The sequence below is a fragment of the Polyodon spathula genome, chromosome 3 (genome assembly GCF_017654505.1).
Source record: "Polyodon spathula isolate WHYD16114869_AA chromosome 3, ASM1765450v1, whole genome shotgun sequence".
Classification (NCBI taxonomy): Eukaryota; Metazoa; Chordata; class Actinopteri; order Acipenseriformes; family Polyodontidae; genus Polyodon; species Polyodon spathula.
In genome coordinates, this window is record NC_054536.1 from 36,368,419 (window position 1) to 36,388,588 (window position 20,170).

Consider the following 20,170-nt stretch of genomic DNA (forward strand, 5'->3'; position numbering starts at 1 on the left):
TACGGATGAACGTTTTTTTTTTTTAAACTGCCCTGCAGGAGCAGTGGTAGGACGAGGCTGTATGTGCGTGTTAGGTTCATTATTATTAGAAGTTAGGTCTGATTTCATATTTTGAAAAAAAAAAAAGAATGTTTAATAGAATGGCAAGCTTGTGGATGGGTGATGTTAGTATTTTTTACTTTTATGTTTATTTTTTTTTTGTGTGTTACAGTTTTCAATGTGTTTATATTATTTCTAGCAACAGCCCTACAGTATCGGTGTAGTGTTATTTTCAGGTACTCCGATAAAAAAGTGGTACTCTGCGCACTGCGTTTGATCGCGCATGCCTAAACAACTTCTGTTTAGAAAGCACTGAAGTGCTCATTCAAATCTGGTATGTTATGCTGTTTTCGGTTTTTTTTTTTAATTTAATTTATGATATTTGTACACCATTGAGAAAATAGTATGCGAATATTTATCATATGGAATACATTTCTTTTTTTTTTGTTTTTTTTTTTCACTTCTGCAACTCTTCGTGGTGAATTGTTTTTTTTTTTTCTTTTTAGAGAAAAAATTTATTTCTAGTTTATTTTTATTTTTTTTCAAAAAGTATAATTAATGGTAAATGTACCTCTGATTGCACCTGTACCAAAATCTCACAGCATACCACTTTCTGACATTACACATGTCAGGTTTTGGTACACATACCACATTGTGACGATGTACCACTTTGTAACACTACACTGATACAACGTTGGTTTAGTATTTGTTGGTGTACATACTGAAACTTTAAGGTTTTTGAATTCATGCATATAGTATATATTGTGAGCATAACGGCTCCAGATAAACTGGGCGGGTCATATATCGTTATTGTTTGTACACATAATATAATTAAAAGATCGCTAATAGTTCATCCCAGTGTTTGCCCGTAAATCATGTTTACCAAACCCTACCTTGTTTATCTGAGTGTGACAAATGTCATGTGTGCACATTTTAATAAACATATCAGGTTGTATCAATGTTCTGTTTTTAAATTCAGATAATCCTCATAATTAATTTAAAAGTGAGAGCCAAAGTCACCTTTTAAAGGGACTGTATTGCAAAAATAAACTAACTTGAAGTTTAAATTCTTAAGGTTTGCATTGTCCAAAATATGATCTAGTCCTTTTTTTTTTTTTTTTTTTTTTTTTTTTTTAAATAAATAGTTCTTTATTTAAATTCCGCAGTGAAATAGCTGCTACAGATTTGAAATGTGTTTTCACCAGGGTATATTCTCTGGTGACAGATCATCTTGTTTAGAAGGGGTTTATGGGAGGCAGTAAGTTCATGAAAACAAATATCCACCCAATTGCAAAACAACAGTTATTAGAACTAAATGACGCAGAAAAGAAACTTAAACTAAATAATGTGTTCAACAACTATACATCAGTATATTATTTGTAACAAAATGCTGAATTATTGATATTTTTATCTAGCTGGATCCCTACATGGATGAAAATTTTATAAAGCAAGCGTTTAGTACGATGGGAGAGACAACATATGGCGTTAAAATTATTTGCCATAGAGTGACAGGGTAAGTGTACTATTTTAAAAATGTAATGCAATTATAATTTTTAAAGTATATATGAGGGTCTGTTAAGTCAAGGACATACCTCTTTTAAAGAACAGGAACACCCTACATTTTAGTAACATGTAATGGTTATTTTATGTATTGTCAGTAGAATGTGCACATCTTTAACATTTCTTTTACTTTATTCAATAGTGGATCTGCAGGGTATTGCTTCGTGGAATTAGCAGACGAAGCTGGTGTTGACAGATGTGTACTTAGGCTCAATGGAAAGCTGGTTCCAGGGTCGAACCCAGTAAGTTATTATTATTATTATTATTATTATTATTATTATTATTATTATTATTATTATTTATTTGTTAAATTTAATTAAGTAATTTAGCAGACACCTTTATCCAAAGGGACTTCCAGAGACTAGGGGGTGAACTAGGCATCTATGCTGCAGAGTCATTTACAATAGGACCTCGTTTTACATCTTATCTGAAGGAGGGAGCACAAGGAGGTTCCCTTTCAAGTATGAAATGTAACAGTTACTGTATGGGTATTTACCTGTTAAAGACTTGAACTGTGAATAAGATATATCCAAGCTTCTCTGTGAGCCTGTGACGCGCACAGTCATGGACCGCCCCCAAGATAAGTACTGGTTACTTTTTTTCTGTTATATGTTTTGCATTTATTGTGTTTCACACAACTGACATGTGATAGTAAAAATAATCGCTGTATTAGTTTTACGAGTTACACATATTTCTACACTACAGCCTGTTGTTTGTTACGTCCCACTGCGAAGAGTCGCTCCTTCCCAGGGATCAAGCAACATAAGTCGGCTGACTTTGTGTTCTCCCCGCAGGCTGCAATAGCTCTGGTTGGAGTGATTTTATTCTTGTTTTTGCTTTGACTAAAATTATGGGACGGTTTGTACATTTTTAGTTAGTGTTATTACTCATTCTGGCCTGCAATTCTGGGTCTGGCCCCTGAACGACTACATTTGAGCAGTCTGGGGCTTTCTAATAGGGTCAACGCCAGAGCAGCGTCCACATGTTCCCAGTATGGGTATAAGTGGGGTGTTTTCGGACGTGGTGTCTGCCTCGTGGGTTTGACCTGTCCCATGGCAGTTATACTAAAAATTTTGCAGGACCTTTTTGACAAGGTTAAATCCCCTTCCACATTAAAAGTCTTTCAGCCAGTACAGCTTGCCATGTTAAAATTAACTCTCTTCCTGACAGGACAGTTTTTAAAAGGGGCTCGACAGCTTTAACCGACTATGAAGGGCATTATTCCTCTCCAGAGGTTTAATGTGGTGCTTAATGTACTCCTGAAGCCTCCATTTGAGCTCATGCATTTTTTTGTTTGTTATCACCTCAGCAAGACCATCTCGGCATTCCATGTAAACCAGTCTGTGGAACTGGAGGCTTTCCATCCACCTCCTTTCTAGTCTAACAGGGAGCGACAGCTCCATTCACTCTGCCCAGTTCGGGTCCTGGCGTACTACATTGACACAACGAAAAGTTGGAGGCGGTCCGAACAATTTTTTGTCTGCTATGGGGCGAAGTCTCATACTCAAGCCCTGTCTAAGCAGAGGCTGTCCAAGTGGATAGCAGACACAGTCAGAACTGCCCATGAGCTGGCCAACTTGCCCCCTCCAGAAAAGCTCACTGGCCATTCCAACAGGGGCATGGCAACTTCGTGGGCTTTGTTTCAGGGTGCATCTGTCAAGGACATTTGCAATGCAGCGGTATGGGCTACTCTCCACACCTTGACTAAGTTCTACAGACTTAATGTCGTGGCTCCTCAAAACCCTGGTTTTGGAACTAGAGAGTTAAGGGTGGCTTCTCAGTCGACCCTTACGGCACAGGCATAGAGGTGAGTTTCTCCCTAATTTGTTATCCCTAGCTACTTGTTACTGGGGTTCTGCATGGTAACGCACAAGGCAGCCTCTCAGCTTAGCCTTGTAGCATTCCAGTCATTCTGCAATATTTCTCTTGCCAAATATAAATGTAATCATAACCTTCAAGGTCGCTGCGTCCATGATTGCAGCAGGCTTGGAAGAAAAATGTCGTTGAGGTCTGAGACCGCAGTGTTTTTATGTCCTCGGGGGCGGGCTGTGACTCTGTCACAGGCTCGTCAAGCAACTCTGATATATCTTATTTAGGATTCGGGTCTTTAAGGAGTAAATACCCATATGGTAATGGTTACATTTCTATTTCAGGGAACCAGGGTTAGGATAAAAATCTGATGTTAAGTGACTTGGTCAGGGTCACACACAGTGAGTCGATGGCTCTGGGATTTTAACCAGAGACCTCCTGGTGTCGAGCCCTTTTCTTTAATCACGGGACCACCAGACCTATCAGTGGTTTTCTTCAAATGTTGGGAAAGTGTCTTGATGGACACCTTAGCAGTTGCAACCACTCTTTTGGCATGCCTGTTATTGATAGTTGCAAACAACTAGGGGATATTCCAATTTGAGTTACATTCTCTTACTTTTTGACCAGTCGGTAACCAGTTACTTCATTAAAAGTCTTAGAAGTTGCATTTACTTAGGACATATATCTAGGCAAAAGCCTCCATCATTCAATTTAGCTATAGTACTAACATCATTTGAATCAGACGCTAATAAATATTCTGAAACTTTATAGAAGCAATTTTAGGTTGGGGAGATGGGCAAATGTATACTTTTTTTTAAAACCGACTAACTGCCTGTTTTTTTATTTTGTTTTTTTTATATATATATATATATAACAGCCAAGAAAGTTTAAGTTAAATTATGCTACCTATGGGAAACGACCAGATACAGGGTGAGTATTTTTAATTTCCTTAATTTTAAGTCAGAAACATCACATGTTATATTGAAGGAATTGGCAATCACTATACTGGTATCATTCTATTACATATGGATAGGCAAAGCTGACCCCTCTCATTTGAGTGAGCCAGTGTTTTAATTATCTAAAGCGCCTCAGATTCTGTTGTTAAAACCAGAAAACTCAATTTAAACTGGGATGCATAGTAGATTTTAGTTTTTGTAGTTTTGTATTTCGTGAGGTTAGAAAATGAATGGTTAGGTGTTACCTGTTGACTGATCCATGCTTGTGCACTGATTTACATGAAATGAATACCAATTTAGTCTTTCACAAAGTATTGTTTTGGGGTTCCCAATCTTTTGCTCAATATTCTGAATGCTTTGTTACCAAACAGTAAGTATAATAATAGTCATGGGCTGTTTCAAGATGAGAAGCACAAATTATTTCCAAAACTGAGCTGATGTAATTTGATGCACGTTTTTTATTATGACCTGAGAAGATGCATAACTGCTGTTGAGTGAGGGTCGTTTTGTTTTCCCATAGATACTCAAATGCCCCATAGATACTCAAATGCACGTATATCTACATAGATGTGATGTTGTAATTGTGTTGTATTTTAAAATGTAATTATAGTATGCAACTGCTCTTTCATCTCAAACTGATATAAAATGGACTTTGCCATGAGCAAGTCCCACAAGATTAATATGTTTGCTTTACTTCTCTAGCTTTCATTTACAAGCGATGTGGCAAACAGATCTTTAATATTAACCCTTTGACAACCTTGTTTTTGTTTTGTTTTTTGCAGCCCTGAGTATTCAGTTTTTGTTGGAGACCTCACCCCAGAAATTGATGATTTACAGCTCTATGAATTTTTTGTGAAGAAATATGCTTCTTGCAAAGGTGGCAAAGTGGTTACAGATCCTTTTGGAAATTCCAGGTACAGTATAAGGATTTTGCACGGGAATCAATTCAAAACTTCAAATTGTTACTGTGTTTTCAAGCATTTAGTTTAAAAAGCTCTCTCTCTTTTTACTTTATTTTTGTATTCACATAGTATGAATTAAGCACAGTGATTTATATATATATATATATATATATATATATATAATATATATATATATATATATATAGGGAGATTGAAGGCTTTAAAAGTGTATTTTACTTATTAGTGTAACAACATTCCCACAAATGTATTATTCCTCTGCACTTAGTCTTGCTTTTCAGACTTTTCTTTTTAAAGTAAGGCCCCTGTATAGTGACACAGTATTGGTTACTTTCCTCTGTCCATTGACTGAATGTGTTACAGGTAATAGGACATCTCATAGATTTATAGGTGAAGCAGAAGGCTCAGGTGGGGTCCTGTTATCTGTAACAGGAATTTAACTTCCATTACTCTTGTACTTAAATTAACTTCACTTATTGTTTGTCTTTTTATAGGGTTACCTAGGAATGTATAATTAAGTATTAAAGTGATGAATGACAAATGCATTCTTCAACATGTTTTGACAGAATCTCAGAAAACCTATTGAAGCAGTGTGATTTCCCTCTGTAAACAGAGATGCTGGATTTCAGTTCCCTCAGTAGCTCTTCAATTGAGCTTTTTGCTTTGTTGTATAAATAAGCTTTTCTTTAGATGAAAAAACTGGATGCACCCCATTGTGCCGGAAGTATTCCTTGATGATCCAAACTCCAAGTGTGACCACCAGGGTGAATTTGTGTGGCCACAGTTATCCCCTAGTAGATCCTGCCTAGTAAGCCCACAATCAACCTTTCAGTTGCATTGGTAACTATAACTGCAGTCACCAAATATTTTGGCTTGAGAACCACTGTCCTAGAATATGTTAGAGATAGTGTTCAAAAAATTACATTATTTTATCGTTAACTGTCTGAATAATGATAATATTATTTTAGTTTGCTTCTGATTCAAATACAACAAAGGTGCTGTTGCTAAACGTGAAAATGAACATTATTTAACTGTTTTCCCCATATAGGACAAGCAGGAAGTGTTTATAAAGAAGCTACTTCTTATTAAATAGTAATAAATCATTTCATGTTTGTCAATAAAATATAGTTATTATTTGTGAATTGCATCATGCTTGCATGATATAAGATACTCCAGGCTGTGACTAAAATGGTCGCTAATGCTACAAAAAAAAACTGCTGGCAACTGTTTTTTGGGGATAAGGCTCCATTGACGTCTCCCTGCCACTCCCTTTAAAAACTTGTCAGTATTTATCAATGCGGTGTGGTGTTGGTCCTTAAAGGATTAAAGTGCGAGAAAGACGGAAACACTCTGACCAAACAGAGCAGAATACCCAGTTTCATGCAACAGCTGTGATGATGTCCAAACGTTTGTGAGTACTGTTGTGTAAAAATGTGGCTTAAAATAAACAGTTGCATTAAAAAAAAAAAAAAAAAAAAAAGCAAAACAATGAAAAATAAAAATACACTTAAGGATTGTGTGTTCTACATGTGTCATTAAGAAAATGACCTGATCATTTTAAATAAGCACAATAATTATAATGAGGGTCTGAAACATAGTGAAAAGGCCAATAATTAAACAAAAAAACAGAAGTGAAAAGGTTGTGAACTCCAATAAGCTAGTCATTGTAGGCTACCTAAATAAAGTTTTGACACAATTGTTTTGGTTTTTTTTGGTTTGTTGTAGTGCTGGGACGAACACAGGATTTTCATGTTGACTCATCATTTAAATATTTGATCGGATATTCGTTCTTTTTTCAAAAAGTAATAAAAGCCAAAATATTGCTCTGAACGCAGGCAGAGACAGTGTAGCAGCAGGGGCAGGGAGCGTCACTGTGGCCCCTGTGTGTGTGTGCCTTTATTTTACAGCAAGACCTTACAATTTGTAACACGTTAAAATAGAAAAATGTCCCAGGAGTAAAGAATAAGTTGTGTAGGACTTGCTTTACCCTAGTGAATTAACTATGAAACAAAAGATGCCAAATAGCAGTTCAGGTTAATTCCTGAAATAAATAATACATAAAGTTGACGTTGCATTTTATTTATTTATTTATTTTTTTCATTCCTTGCCATTGCCGTTTCTTCACAGTACACAGCGGCCATCAACACGTTTTCATAAAGTAGTAACATGAGGCTTACTTGTGCTTTCTTGTAGCACTTAAGATAAAACGTGGAAATGGCGTAAAGTGAAGGGGGGGAAAAAACTCAGATTGTGGTAATGAAAAAGAATGGTTTGGACATGTCTCATGTATGACAATGTGCTTGCTGTGAGGTATTTATAGTAAATAACAGAACGAACTCACTGAAACAAACTGTTTTTTACTGAAAAAATAAATGTAACATAAATATAATTAAATATATATCACTAACTAGCATGAGTATGCAAGCTGCGGCATGCTATTTACTGTTACAACTGTACACAATTAAAGAAGCAGTCACCAATTCCATACACAACACTTGCAAAATATCTAAACTATAAATAGATATAATAACTATTCAGCAGAATGAGGCAACAGACAAGTGAGTACAAACATTGAGTTACTTTCCTAGTATCACTACAGTGTCTTAGCAAGTTGTTGTATTCAAAGCAATTGAATATGATAGCAACCAATAATTGGATTTGGCGACCAGTTTAATTTTGACCATGGAGCCATTGGCTCCTAATGCAAAAAGTGTGTCTGGACCTACCTAAGGATAACCTTGTTAATTTGTATGTATTCTGTATTCCCAAGGGGCTATGGGTTTGTTAAGTTCAGTGATGAGAACGAGCAGAAGGCAGCGATGGAAGAGTGTCAAAATGCAAATGGACTTGGTGGAAAACCAATCAGAATAAGCATAGCAATTGCTAAAAGGTAAAACGTTCTCTCAGAATAAGCATAGCAATTGCTAAAAGGTAAAACGTTCTCATCTCGTTTATTGTTGTAAGCCCAGGTGACTGTCTGTCTATTTTATCACTTTTTTTTTTTTTTTTTTTTTTTTTTTTTAGCAGATTTGTATGTATTGCAGCTGGAACCAACGTTATATTTCTGTGACAAAAATATCTTTGAGAATTTTTCAGATTGCTTCCAAAATATATGTATATCTTTCTGACAGGAAAAATATTAAAGAGACTACGATGCCCAATTAGATATACATAACCAATGAGCCTTGTATTAGCGACTAACCAATGGTGGTATTAAGAGCAAACCAACTTTTAGATTAATTGAGTAGACCTGCTGGACATTTTACATTTTCTGTTCAAAACTGCTGTTAACCAAAAACTTTCTTTTTTTCAGTAATAAAACCAATTATCAACAAAATCAAAATTACAGCTACTCCCAGTATTACCAGCAGTATCAGAACTACTATTCACAGTGGGGCTATGACCCTTACAACAGCTATAACTATGGATATGGACCTTATGGAGCTGCAACGACAGCTCCAGGGATGGCTCCTCTTACTACAACCAATTCAGCTTCAACAGAGACCCAGGCTACATCAGAGGTAACTCATCCATAACTTAAAACATAAATTATGCTTTTAAAAACTTAAAAGAAACATTTGGCTAATGCCTTCATCAAAGGTAAGCTGTGGCTAATTCAGTATCTCTTTCACTAGCAGCTGGTTGACAGACCCTAGCTAGCGCTAATCTTGGACTCCCTACCAAAGGCAGGGTTGCAACTAACACCTCTGTGTTGCATACCTGAGCTTCAAATACATTTTCATGAAAAAAATGTGAGACCTGTGAAAGCATAGCAATTTATATTAGGTAATGTTACTAAAATTAGCTTAAGTATGTCTATTAACCCTTTGCGGTCCATTTATTCAGCACCTGTCAGGTGCGTCAGGTCTAATTTATTTTCACGCGCGCTGTTTATTTTACACATGCTGTTTAAAAACAGGTTTAAAAGGCACTGCATATCAAAGGACACACAGTACCGCATCTCCATCCAAGCCCCACCTCTTGTTCACTGTATTTATCACATACCTCTTCATAGTAGTGCATACTCTCCTAATCACTCGTTTTATCACCAAACTCCTCAATAATGCGATCCAAGTCATTACTTTATTACTATAACATCTCAGAAAGCTCTGCAAATGTCTGTGATGTTCTTTGAGTGCTGGATGCGGAAGCAGCTATCTTGTTTTTTTTTATGTCCATGTTAGGTCTGTGGTGTAGGGCCTCTGTGTATTGTTCAGATCCGTCCCTTTTTGTTTTCGGTTCCTATTGGTCACACTCGGCCACTGAAATGTTTTCTCAGCTTTTTCCAGAGAAAAAACCACTGGAGACCTGTGCTTGACGTCTTTTTGATGATGTCGGACAGGAAAGGGAAAATTGTAATGTCGGACCTGGTCCTACATAGGACCTCAAAGTGTTAAAATATGTTGACTTTGTGTTAAGGAAATTTGGAAAAATTGTTGCATAGTTCAGTCCGTTTATAAGAATCACATCTGTCCCGGATGTTTTGATTCTTATAAGCGGATGATTCTTAAAAATGGACCGATATGATTATAGTAGTGTAGAGTCAAACTTAGTATGAGAATGATAAGAGCTTATTTCCTGGCTGCAGTGTGTAATGTTCCCGCATGTATGCACGCCCACGAAAAATCCACAGCTGCTTTCCTTAACAAATTATGGATAATAGTCAATTAGTTAACTGCTTGTTAAAGTTAATGACACCTCAATAGAAATGGCTTAGCCAATAGCTTTCTGATTGGGGGTATAGAGGCGTAAGGAAGCAGAAGTAACAAAAAGAAACCAAAACTTGAGTAAGAGATCTAGTGTCTTCCACATGAAGTACTGTTAGTTAGTGCTCCAACTGAGAGCTAAGTTTATTTTGTTTGTTTTATTAGCGGTTGTTTCACCCCTGCAGTGTAAGAAAAATAAAACGAACACTGGTTTAAAACTGTAAATCAAGACTCCAGCCTGGTAATTTACACTGCCCTCAGCCACTCTGTCGCATTACAGTTAGCAAAAGCATGCAGTTAGCAGTTTAAATAATGTATACAGATTTCAGTGGTGCTCAATCACTGAGGACAGTACATCAAAACAAGTCCCCATGGGTAAGCATCTTGTTATACGATCACGGTTATGACTTATGTTTACTCAAGGCTGCAGAATCCTATTTTACTACAGTATACTTGAGAAGCAGTCGTCTCGTGAGGGTGCCTAAACAGTGTTACATTTAATGACCTTTGAATTAAAATTACAGTACAGTAGAGTATTTGTAGGTAGGTAGAGTACTGTTAGGACTATCACTGCATTTAAGCATCTGTAGCTTACTTATTTTCTGTTGCGATGCAAATCTCAGTTTTTCATTAAACGGAGATGCAAAGCGCTGCAATCCCCTCCCATTGCGATGCCATCTACATGCATATCACACAGTAACACTGCTGTACTCAGTATGTATTCAATGAATGTGTATTCACTTTATTGAAACACATTTTCACTAACAGAGAACACAAAAAAATACCTGCACAATGCAGTGGCGCAGTCACGTTTTTGATTACAAACAATGCAGTGTTTCTTGCAGCACTGCACTGTCCACTCTGCGTACGTGCCTAATCACACGAGATGTGATCAAATTCAAAAACAGCTTTCATTGGCTGAACACATCATTGTACTTGATCGAGTACTGTATTACATTTAGTCAGTGTGCCCTGAAATGATTCTTATAAGCGGATTGATTGATTCTTACAAGTGGATTATTTTACATTGGTTGGTATAGGAATGATTTGGTTCTAGTGGTTCTGATCACTATATGCAGTTGTTTCTTATGTCAGTGATTCTTATAAATGGACTGCACTGTAGTTAATTGAATTAGGATTATAGTCTTCTCTTTAATTTTTATTTAAACAATAAGTTCTTACATTGATATATTTATATCAAGCCGTTTGACTTAAATTATGCAAGACTGACCTTATGTGGATTACTTTATTGGAATTTAGGTTTAGCTGTGATGTCAAGTGAGGTGTCCACTGACACAGGCAGTGTGAAACCTAAGGCTGTTGAAACTTCTTCTGCAAGTGGCAAAGGTACCATCTGTTTACCAGAATTCCTGTTATTGCAAGATATAACAGTAGCATGTTACAAAGCAATACTGTAATGCACCACCCAGCAATTGCCAATATTCTAAGGGGGAAAGTAGCCCTCTAACTACGTATTTGCAAAATTGTAGTGGTTCATTATTAATAAGTATAAATGTTTATAGTACAAAGTGGTGTAAACCCACTAGATGCATTTGGTTTTGTGTAATTACCCTTATTTTTTCAAGTTAGCACAGGCTGGAAAATGAATATGTTATGGGAAAAAAAGAATATGTTTAAGTAAAATGTCCAGAGACTGAAGTGTAGCACATATTGCCTGTTTTACAGAGAGGCCAGAAGACAGGGAGAGTTGTCAGCAAGAAGAGTGGTATAAGGCCAAAAGCAGCAGCAGCAGCAGCAGCAGCTAGGAAGCCAGACAGCAGTTTCATTAGAATACAGCACAGCCTGGAGAACCCTCTTATGATGCTGTCTTGTTTCTCCAAGCCTCCTTGCCATGTTTTGATGAGTTGAATACTCTCTTGCAGAGAGATAAGCCATTTATTCATAACTAGATTCCTTGCATTTAGTCTCTCAGCAAGTTTACCAAGCCATCAGTAATCAATGGCAACAGATCTGCATACATTGTAGATGTACAAGTTAGAGCATACCAAAAGGACAGAGATGACCTAGTAATTGGTGTGAAAACAAGGCAATATTTAGAGGAATCCAGAGGAAAGAAAATTAGGAAGGGATGAGACGAAATTCTTCTTTGATTCTGTCAGAAAATAGTATGCAGAGGCAAGTACTTATATTGCCAGAAAATTGCCAGTGCATGATGAGGCTGAAGTGGCTGACATTAGTCAGAGAACAAGTGTCAAATTTGCATCTGTGCTGTATTTTGTAAGAAGATCTGACCTGTTGTCATTTGACAAATTACATCCATTGGAAAATTAGTTTGCTGTATATCAGGTGGAGAACTTTCCATCAGATATCTTCAATCAGACAGGGTAGATACTATATGGTACAAGATTGGAAAGATCACATTTGCAGCTACAGGCCAGCCAAAGTTTGCTTTGTTGACTAAGGTGATGCTAACCATACTGATTATACCGCACAGTAACACTGATACGGAGTGGATGTTCAGTATTGTGCATAAATTGCACACAGAATTCCTTCCAAAATTGTCCAGGAAAACTCTAGAAGCTTTTTGTGTTCAGAAGCTGAAACTTCTGACTAGTAATAATAAATGCTTTGAAGCTACTTACAATCCAGCTACGTAAGTCTGTACAGATCAAGTACAAGAGTGCCACCTACGCTAAGTTGCACATGTGAATAAGCAAGGGCATGCTAAACCCCAATGAGAGACATTCTTTGGTAATCTGTTTGTCACAGGTGGCATGTAGATGTTTTTTTGTTTTGTCATTTTTCCTGTAAATCTGTAACTTATTTTAGAATACCATTTGAGATATAAGTACCACCACAGTATGTCTGTGCTAGTAGTTGCATCATTATTTTAAATAAATTATATTTAACAAATCATTTTTTCAGTTTTGTGCACTAACCCCCCCACCACCAACATTTTCAAATGTTGGCACTCTCCGTCATGGCATTTTGCCACATTTTCAGCACAGAGTTACTGCCTGTCTGAGTTACACAGTGTGTAAAACAGCTAGAAACTAACATTTGCCACCTGGTGGCTCAGTGCTACTCTCACAAAAAGGGAGATCCTGCTTCAGCAACCTTTTCCCTAACACAGTAAAATAGACTAGGATGGGATTAAAATACCCTAAACTAATCCCTGTTCTTAGCACTCGGATCCCAGTTAACACGAGTGGTTGCTTTTTTGGTTCGTACACGCAGACGTGAGGATTCCCAGCCAATTCACTTCTGGATTGTTAACAAAGTGGAGAACCAAGAACCAACGACTGGCTTTTCAGCCCCTTTTTAAAGGCATGTGGCCAGGGTTAACTGATAATCAATTACTCAACACCTGGCCACATTCTGCACATGAAGTTCAATTACACAGGGTGGGAATTCTAACCTCCCAGCCCTGCCATATCTAACACAAACTTTGTTTTGCAAAAACTTTCAAATGAAACACATTTTCTTTACAAACAAAACAGAAACATATTATTTAAACGTGCAGGGCCTCTGCCCTGCCACAAGGTGTCTCCAGCTAGCTAGGATGAATACATGCTAATACTACTAGTTTATTTTGGTTATTCCCCACAACTTTGGCAAAACACCCTCCTGTTATGAGCCTTGCAGTGTTGTTCCATCAGTCATCCATGCGCAGCAAAGTACATTTATCTATGCTGCAGTCATGTGAACATTTAACTGGTGTTAAAACTGTGCTGCTGCTGGCAACATGCAAAAACTTCTTGTAGTATAATGTATCTATGCACAGTTTAAAATGGATCCGACTTTGCAAGAGCGTTATGCTTCAAAAATAGATTGAAAATACTGTCTGTAAATCTGTTCAGTCACGTATTTTTTATATTTTAATGTCCTAGTTCCAGCAGTCATTGGGGGCTACAGAAGATACCGATGAAGAGGCAGTTGAAGGTAAGTGTGACATAATAAATAAAGCTAAAAAAAAAACCTGACAAATTATTTGTCAATATTCAGGGGTGCATTAGTTAAATTTTTAGGGAAGTTCTCGTATGTAGGCTGTCATATTTGTTAGGCCCACATTGAGGTCAATATGCTAATGACGGAATAACCAGGTAAACACAGACCTATATTAGTAGCAGGGATTGGAAAACAATGGACTAGCATGTGTGTCATACCTGAATGCTTTCAATGAATTAAAAACAGAGTGGTTTCATTGTGCTGATGAATGGTAGCACCAATAACAGAGTAAACATTTTAAAAAAGAAATACTTCCAATAAATAACATTATTAAATGTGTTTGTTTAAGTTGGTAAGACATACTCTGAGGGTTCTGACTGGGAAAAAATGTTGAACAGTAGCATTTTGTTACCTTTTTCCTGATGGTGATTTAATGTAAAGTTTCAAACTCGGCTCAATCTTGCACAGCTGTAAACTCTGACTGACTTGCCCATGTGTAATAGCCATTTGCTGTTCTGTGGTTGCTGGGCAATCACGGAATGCATAACGGTAATGTCTCAGATTTATTATGGAATCTCTTGCTGCCTGCTTGCTTAGGGAGTACTTTAAAAAGGTCTAGGTCAAAATGTGTTCCCATTTTGCGCTCACAATATATCTTATGAAGTCTGCGGACTATTTATTTGAACCTCTGCCAATATTGCATCAAAGTCACTCTAAAAAAGAAAAATATTTAATTTGATTTCTGTGGTAGGGCTCTAAACAGGGCGAGGCCAAAATGGCCTTCAGGTCAGTACATTTGTAGAGAGCACCAAGACCACTAAACAAGTCAAGGACAAAGTGTAGGATGTGTGTTTGTTTAGGATTAGGATTCATGTATAAAGCTAATTATTAGCCACAGAAAGAAATGACACAGTTTAACTTCATCATTTTTTTGCAAAATCTGCCTCTGTACCTTTTCAATTGTATGAACTGTTCTGTGTGGCTACTGGCTTGCTGGCATTAGGGTGATGCAGCTGTTATCACTGAGACCGCACTGAGAGCACTGGCAGACGGGGTAGCTGAGAAGCCCTGTCTGGAAATTAAACCTCCACACCGACAACGTGGCCAATTGCATTGCTGCTGGGCAGCCTGTTGGCCCGGCAACCAGCAGCCTAGATCCGAGCCTGCGAGGACGCAGCTCCCTGCGCTGAAGGCATTGACTTTTACTGCTAGGCCACGGCACCATTTTGTTCAATTTTAATAGCATATGTTATACACAGTTTAACCTCAGAAATAGCGTTCCCATGTATAACATACAAAATGCGGAGGAATTTATAGATGAACTGAAAAAAACTAAAACGTATCTATCATAAGATGGACAGACAATGACAATAAATGCTGTATTACAATATAGAAAAGTATTTCCTCGAGTTTTGGTTTCATTGTGGTAAAAATAAGGGGATAACGGCCATTGAACCATGTTCAAGCTAGTTACAGTAAATATTTTTTTTAAACCTGAAAGAACCACTTTTAAAGTAAGTTTATTCTAAGCATTTCTAAACAACTGACCTGAAAAATGGTCAAGTTTTGCAATTTATTTTTACAGATTGTGTGAGATTCTTTTTTTAGATAGCATTATACGCACGGTAGAAATCCATATGCTTAAAAGGGAAGTGTTTGTTGTTTTTTCCCACTGATGCACCTTAATTACACAACTCATGTTGTTGTTTGGATCCAAACACTTCATAATTTGGTGTATACAGGAGTCTCTAGTTGCTGCAGCAGAAGTGGCACTATGGCCATAATTGGTGTAAATTTTGATGGGCATTGCAGTAATTGAGAAGGGCACCCACAGAGTTGCGGCATGGCCAGCGTTAATTTCGAGCCCTGCTCTTGTGGACTATTAAAGAGATAAATCGAGTTGATAAAAGGGATCAATAGTAGGGGCATGACATTTATAGATTTAGTGTCAATGCTGAACCCTTTTTTCCACCAATAGGTGGCATCTTGTCTCCATTGACTATAATACAGTGGGCTGCGAAAGTATTGACCCCCCTTGGAATTTTTCCGATTTTGTTGTCTTACAACCTGGAATTAAAATGGATTTTTATTTGGATTTCATGTAATGGACATACACAAAATAGTCCAAATTGGTGAAGTGAAATGAAAAAAATAACTTGTTTCAAAAAATTCTAAAAAATAAATAACGGAAAAGTGATGCGTGCATATGTATTCACCCCCTTTGCTATTAAGCCTCTAAATAAGATCTGGTGCAACCAATTACCTTCAGAAGTCACATAATTAGTTAAATAAAGTCCACCTGTGTGCAATCTAAGTGTCACATGATCTGTCACATGATCTCAGTATATATACACCTGTTCTGAAAGGCCCCAGAGTCTGCAACACCACTAAACAAGGGGCACCACCAAGCAAGCGGCACCATGAAGACCAAGGAGCTCTCCAAACAGGTCAGACAAAGTTGTGGAGAAGTACAGATCAGGGTTGGGTTATAAAAAAATATCCAATACTTTGAACATCCCACAGAGCACCATTAAAGTCATTATTAAAAAATGGAAAGAATATGGCACCACAACAAACCTGGCAAGAGAGGGCCGCCCACCAAAACTCACGGACCAGGCAAGGAGGGCATTAATCAGAGAGGCAACAAAGAGACCAAACATAACCCTGAAGGAGCTGCAAAGCTCCACAGCAGAGATTGGAGTATCTGTCCATAAGACCACTTTAAGCCGTACACTCCACAGAGCTGGGCTTTACGGAAGAGTGGCCAGAAAAAAGCCATTGTTTAAAGAAAAAAATAAGCAAACACGTTTGGTGTTCGCTAAAAGGCATGTGGGAGACTCCCAAAACATATGGAAGAAGGTACTCTGGTCAGATGAGACTAAAATTGAGCTTTTTGGCAATCAAGGAAAACGCTATGTCTGGCGCAAACCCAACACCTCTCATCACCTCAAGAACACCATCCCCACAGTGAAGCATGGTGGTGGCAGCATCATGCTGTGGGGATGTTTTTCATCGGCAGGGACTGGGAAACTGGTCAGAATTGAAGGAATGATGGATGGCGCTGAATACAGGGAAATTCTTGAGGGAAACCTGTTTCAGTCTTCAAGAGATTTGAGACTGGGACGGAGGTTCACCTTCCAGCAGGACAATGACCCTAAGAATACTGCTAAAGCAACACTCAAGTGGTTTAAGGGGAAACATTTAAATGTCTTGGAATGGCCTAGTCAAAGCCCAGACCTCAATCCAACTGCGAATCTGTGGTATGACTTAAAGATTGCTGTACACCAGCGGAACCCATCCAACTTGAAGGAGCTGGAGCAGTTTTGCCCTGAAGAATGGGCAAAAATCCCAGTGGCTAGATGTGCTAAGCTTATAGATACATACCCCAAGAGACTTGCAGCTGTAATTGCTGCAAAAGGTGGCTCTACAAAGTATTGACTTTGGGGGGGGGTGAATACTTATGCACGTTCAAGTTTTCTGTTTTTTTGTCTTATTTCTTGTTTGTTTCACAATAAAAAATATTTTGCATCTTCAAAGTGGTAGGCATGTTGTGTAAATCAAATGATACAAACCCCCAAAAAATCCATTTTAATTCCAGGTTGTAAGGCAACAAAATAGGAAAAATGCCAGGGGGGGGGGGGGGGGGTCAATACTTTCGCAAGCCCACTGTATGTATGTAGTAGTATGTGAAAGCTGTGTTGCAAGTCATTTCGTCATAATGGGCCAGATAACAGATCTGATAGGTAAGGACTGATTGCTGGCGATTAGTTGTGAGTTGTTTTCTTATACAGAATTAATGTTTTTTAAGAAACAGTTTAAACATCCAGATTCTATGTCTAGAAATATTAGGAATATTCATGTATCCCTCCAAAACATTTCCAAACTAGTTACAGTGGTGAATTAATTTGAGTTATTCCAAAGTCTGTATGTCCCTTCATTGAAGGGAAATATGGCTAATACTTTTTTTTTCCTTCATTATTTTCTAATAGATCCAGATCCTCAACCTGATATTGACACAATGAACAGACAGTTTATGGAGAGAAGTGAAGAGCTGTATGACTCCCTCATGAACTGTCATTGGCAGCCACTGGACAGTGTTACATCTGAAATCCCCACTGTGGCAAACTTTTAAGGGTACAGAGAAGACGATCAGCCAAAGGGGACAGATTTACAGAGTCTTTCCCCCCCCAAAAGAAAAAATTTGTTGGCTCAGACCATGCCTGTATAAGTTGTCTTACCTAAAAACAGTCTCACAAGTTCATTTTTTGTTTTCTAGGCTTATTTCTTTGAAGTCACTTTTTGTTAAAAGGTAAAAATAATAATAAAAAAATAAAAACACTGAAGAGTGGAGGAGGCACTACTGTACTACTTCAAGTATGAAAAGTGGCCTTCACTAGAGCCAACGTAAAACCTGTAAAACAAAAAAAATCAGCCAAAAAGAGTAACCTGAGGTAACGTATTATCTCTGTCAAACCGAAGCCATTAAGAGCAACTTGGAATGGGTGTAGAATATTAGTGGTCTTACCTAATTTATTTTTCTTTTTGTATAATTTACTGTTTAAAAGGTATGATAGGATGACTTAAAAAGAAAATGATACAAAGTGAAACTTTTTTTTCTTATTTACTGTTTGAAATGTATTTCTTTTTTAGCAGCAAGTTTACTCACTGATTCTGTTAAAGCCCTGTTCTTAAATAACTTCCATTCACTATATGGGTCACAAATGTGTAGTTTTGAAAGAAATACTTATTATATACTGATTATATATTTGTATTGTCATTTTAAAACATGATGTATGTTGCACAAGTTTGTCTGTTTGCAAGCATTGGTTTCAACTAGTCCTTCTTTCTTGCCAGTAACCAACCGGCTACTTCCTCTGTTGACCGTCATGCTTTGCAACCTGTAATATACTTTGATCTGAAATCACATGCTTTCAGGACCTCAAAGGTCTCTTCTCCCAATGAAAGTAGCAAAATCTACTTTTTCATCTGAAGAAGAGACCTCGAAGTCTTGAAAGCTAGTGATTTAAGTATTGTTAGTGAAATAAAAGTTATCACACCTCCTTCTCTTCAGCTCTTTTGGTATAATCCACTGACAGCACACTCATTATTACACCAAAAACCTGGATGTTTTAGGACATGTCAGAGGCAGGGATGCTGTAAAGCGCTCTGGTGAGCAAACTTTTATTTTTAATACATTTTTAAATTAAAATGCTTAACAAAATTGATTGATTCATGCTGAATCCGTATTTACATTGAAAATTAAACTTAAACTTTTTTTCTTATTTCAAAAACAGCACATACAGATAATCATGAAAAACTGTAATAAAATAGAGTACACAATAAACTTTGTGTAAACAAGTGTAGAAAGCTGTATGCACATATACAATTATGAAACATAAATAACTAGTTATAAAGCTAGCATGAAACAAAACTATAACTTATGCAACGTGAAAGCGCTTCTATTACAGCTTTCTCAGTAATTACGCAGAAAACACGCTTTTCAACTGTACCAGTGCATTTGCAACAGACTGCCTTTTCAAAACGGGTGCAGACATCAAAAGTTCTGTTTTTATTGCATTTAGCAACCTGACATTGTCTTTTATTCCATCTGCCAGTGGGCGCAGCGCTGGCTGAAGGTTGAGGTGCATTTGCCAGCCGGGTTTTGTGTCTTATCAAAATGTTTCTGCCGAAGCTGCAAAATGAAGCTCTTCCAAGTGATTGTATTGCTGATGCACTGCTTGTACAAAACCAAAGCGTTGATGGCTGCCAGGTCCAAAACATAAAAAAAAAAAAAAAAAAAAAATCAGCCACAGGCTACCTGCGAGTAACACCTTTGACAGAATACAGCGGTGCCATTTGATCCAGTATATCCACACCATACTTTATTGTGTTGTAAAATGCAACAGTCTCTAGCTTTCGTTTAGCATCAGTCCTGATGGTCACTGATTTGTGCACCTGTAATAATAATAATATGTAGAATGACTTTCATTAGCGTTTCAGCACCCGAAAGGAGTATGTATTATGTTCTTTCACAATGACATTGATTTTCTTACAAAGCCCAGACTAAATTGTCGGCTGTATTGTAATGATTTCAATGTGCCGCATAAACTGCGGGTCTGGCTGTTGAAGAAGCCAGTGCTTATAACGTAATCATTTTTACGATTCTGCAGCTGAAACACTATGGGTATTTAATTAAAAAATTTAGTAACACTTAAGAACGATCCTGCATGAGATATTCACATACGCAGAGATATTTAAATTTGAATTGCAA

The 20,170-nt window shown here is 37.4% G+C and overlaps 1 protein-coding gene across 1 annotated transcript; it reads left to right on the forward strand.

The window, feature by feature from the left end:
* The first annotated feature begins 39 nt into the window (after positions 1 to 39).
* Positions 40 to 19,188, forward strand: LOC121313053 (tRNA selenocysteine 1-associated protein 1-like). Its single transcript, XM_041245181.1, has 9 exons — positions 40 to 164; positions 1,455 to 1,552; positions 1,742 to 1,841; positions 4,286 to 4,338; positions 5,147 to 5,278; positions 8,055 to 8,174; positions 8,598 to 8,805; positions 13,842 to 13,893; positions 17,889 to 19,188. The coding sequence occupies exons 1-9, from the start codon at positions 129 to 131 to the stop codon at positions 18,029 to 18,031; spliced, it is 942 nt and encodes a 313-aa protein (XP_041101115.1). The 5' UTR covers positions 40 to 128; the 3' UTR covers positions 18,032 to 19,188.
* Positions 19,189 to 20,170: the final 982 nt, after the last annotated feature.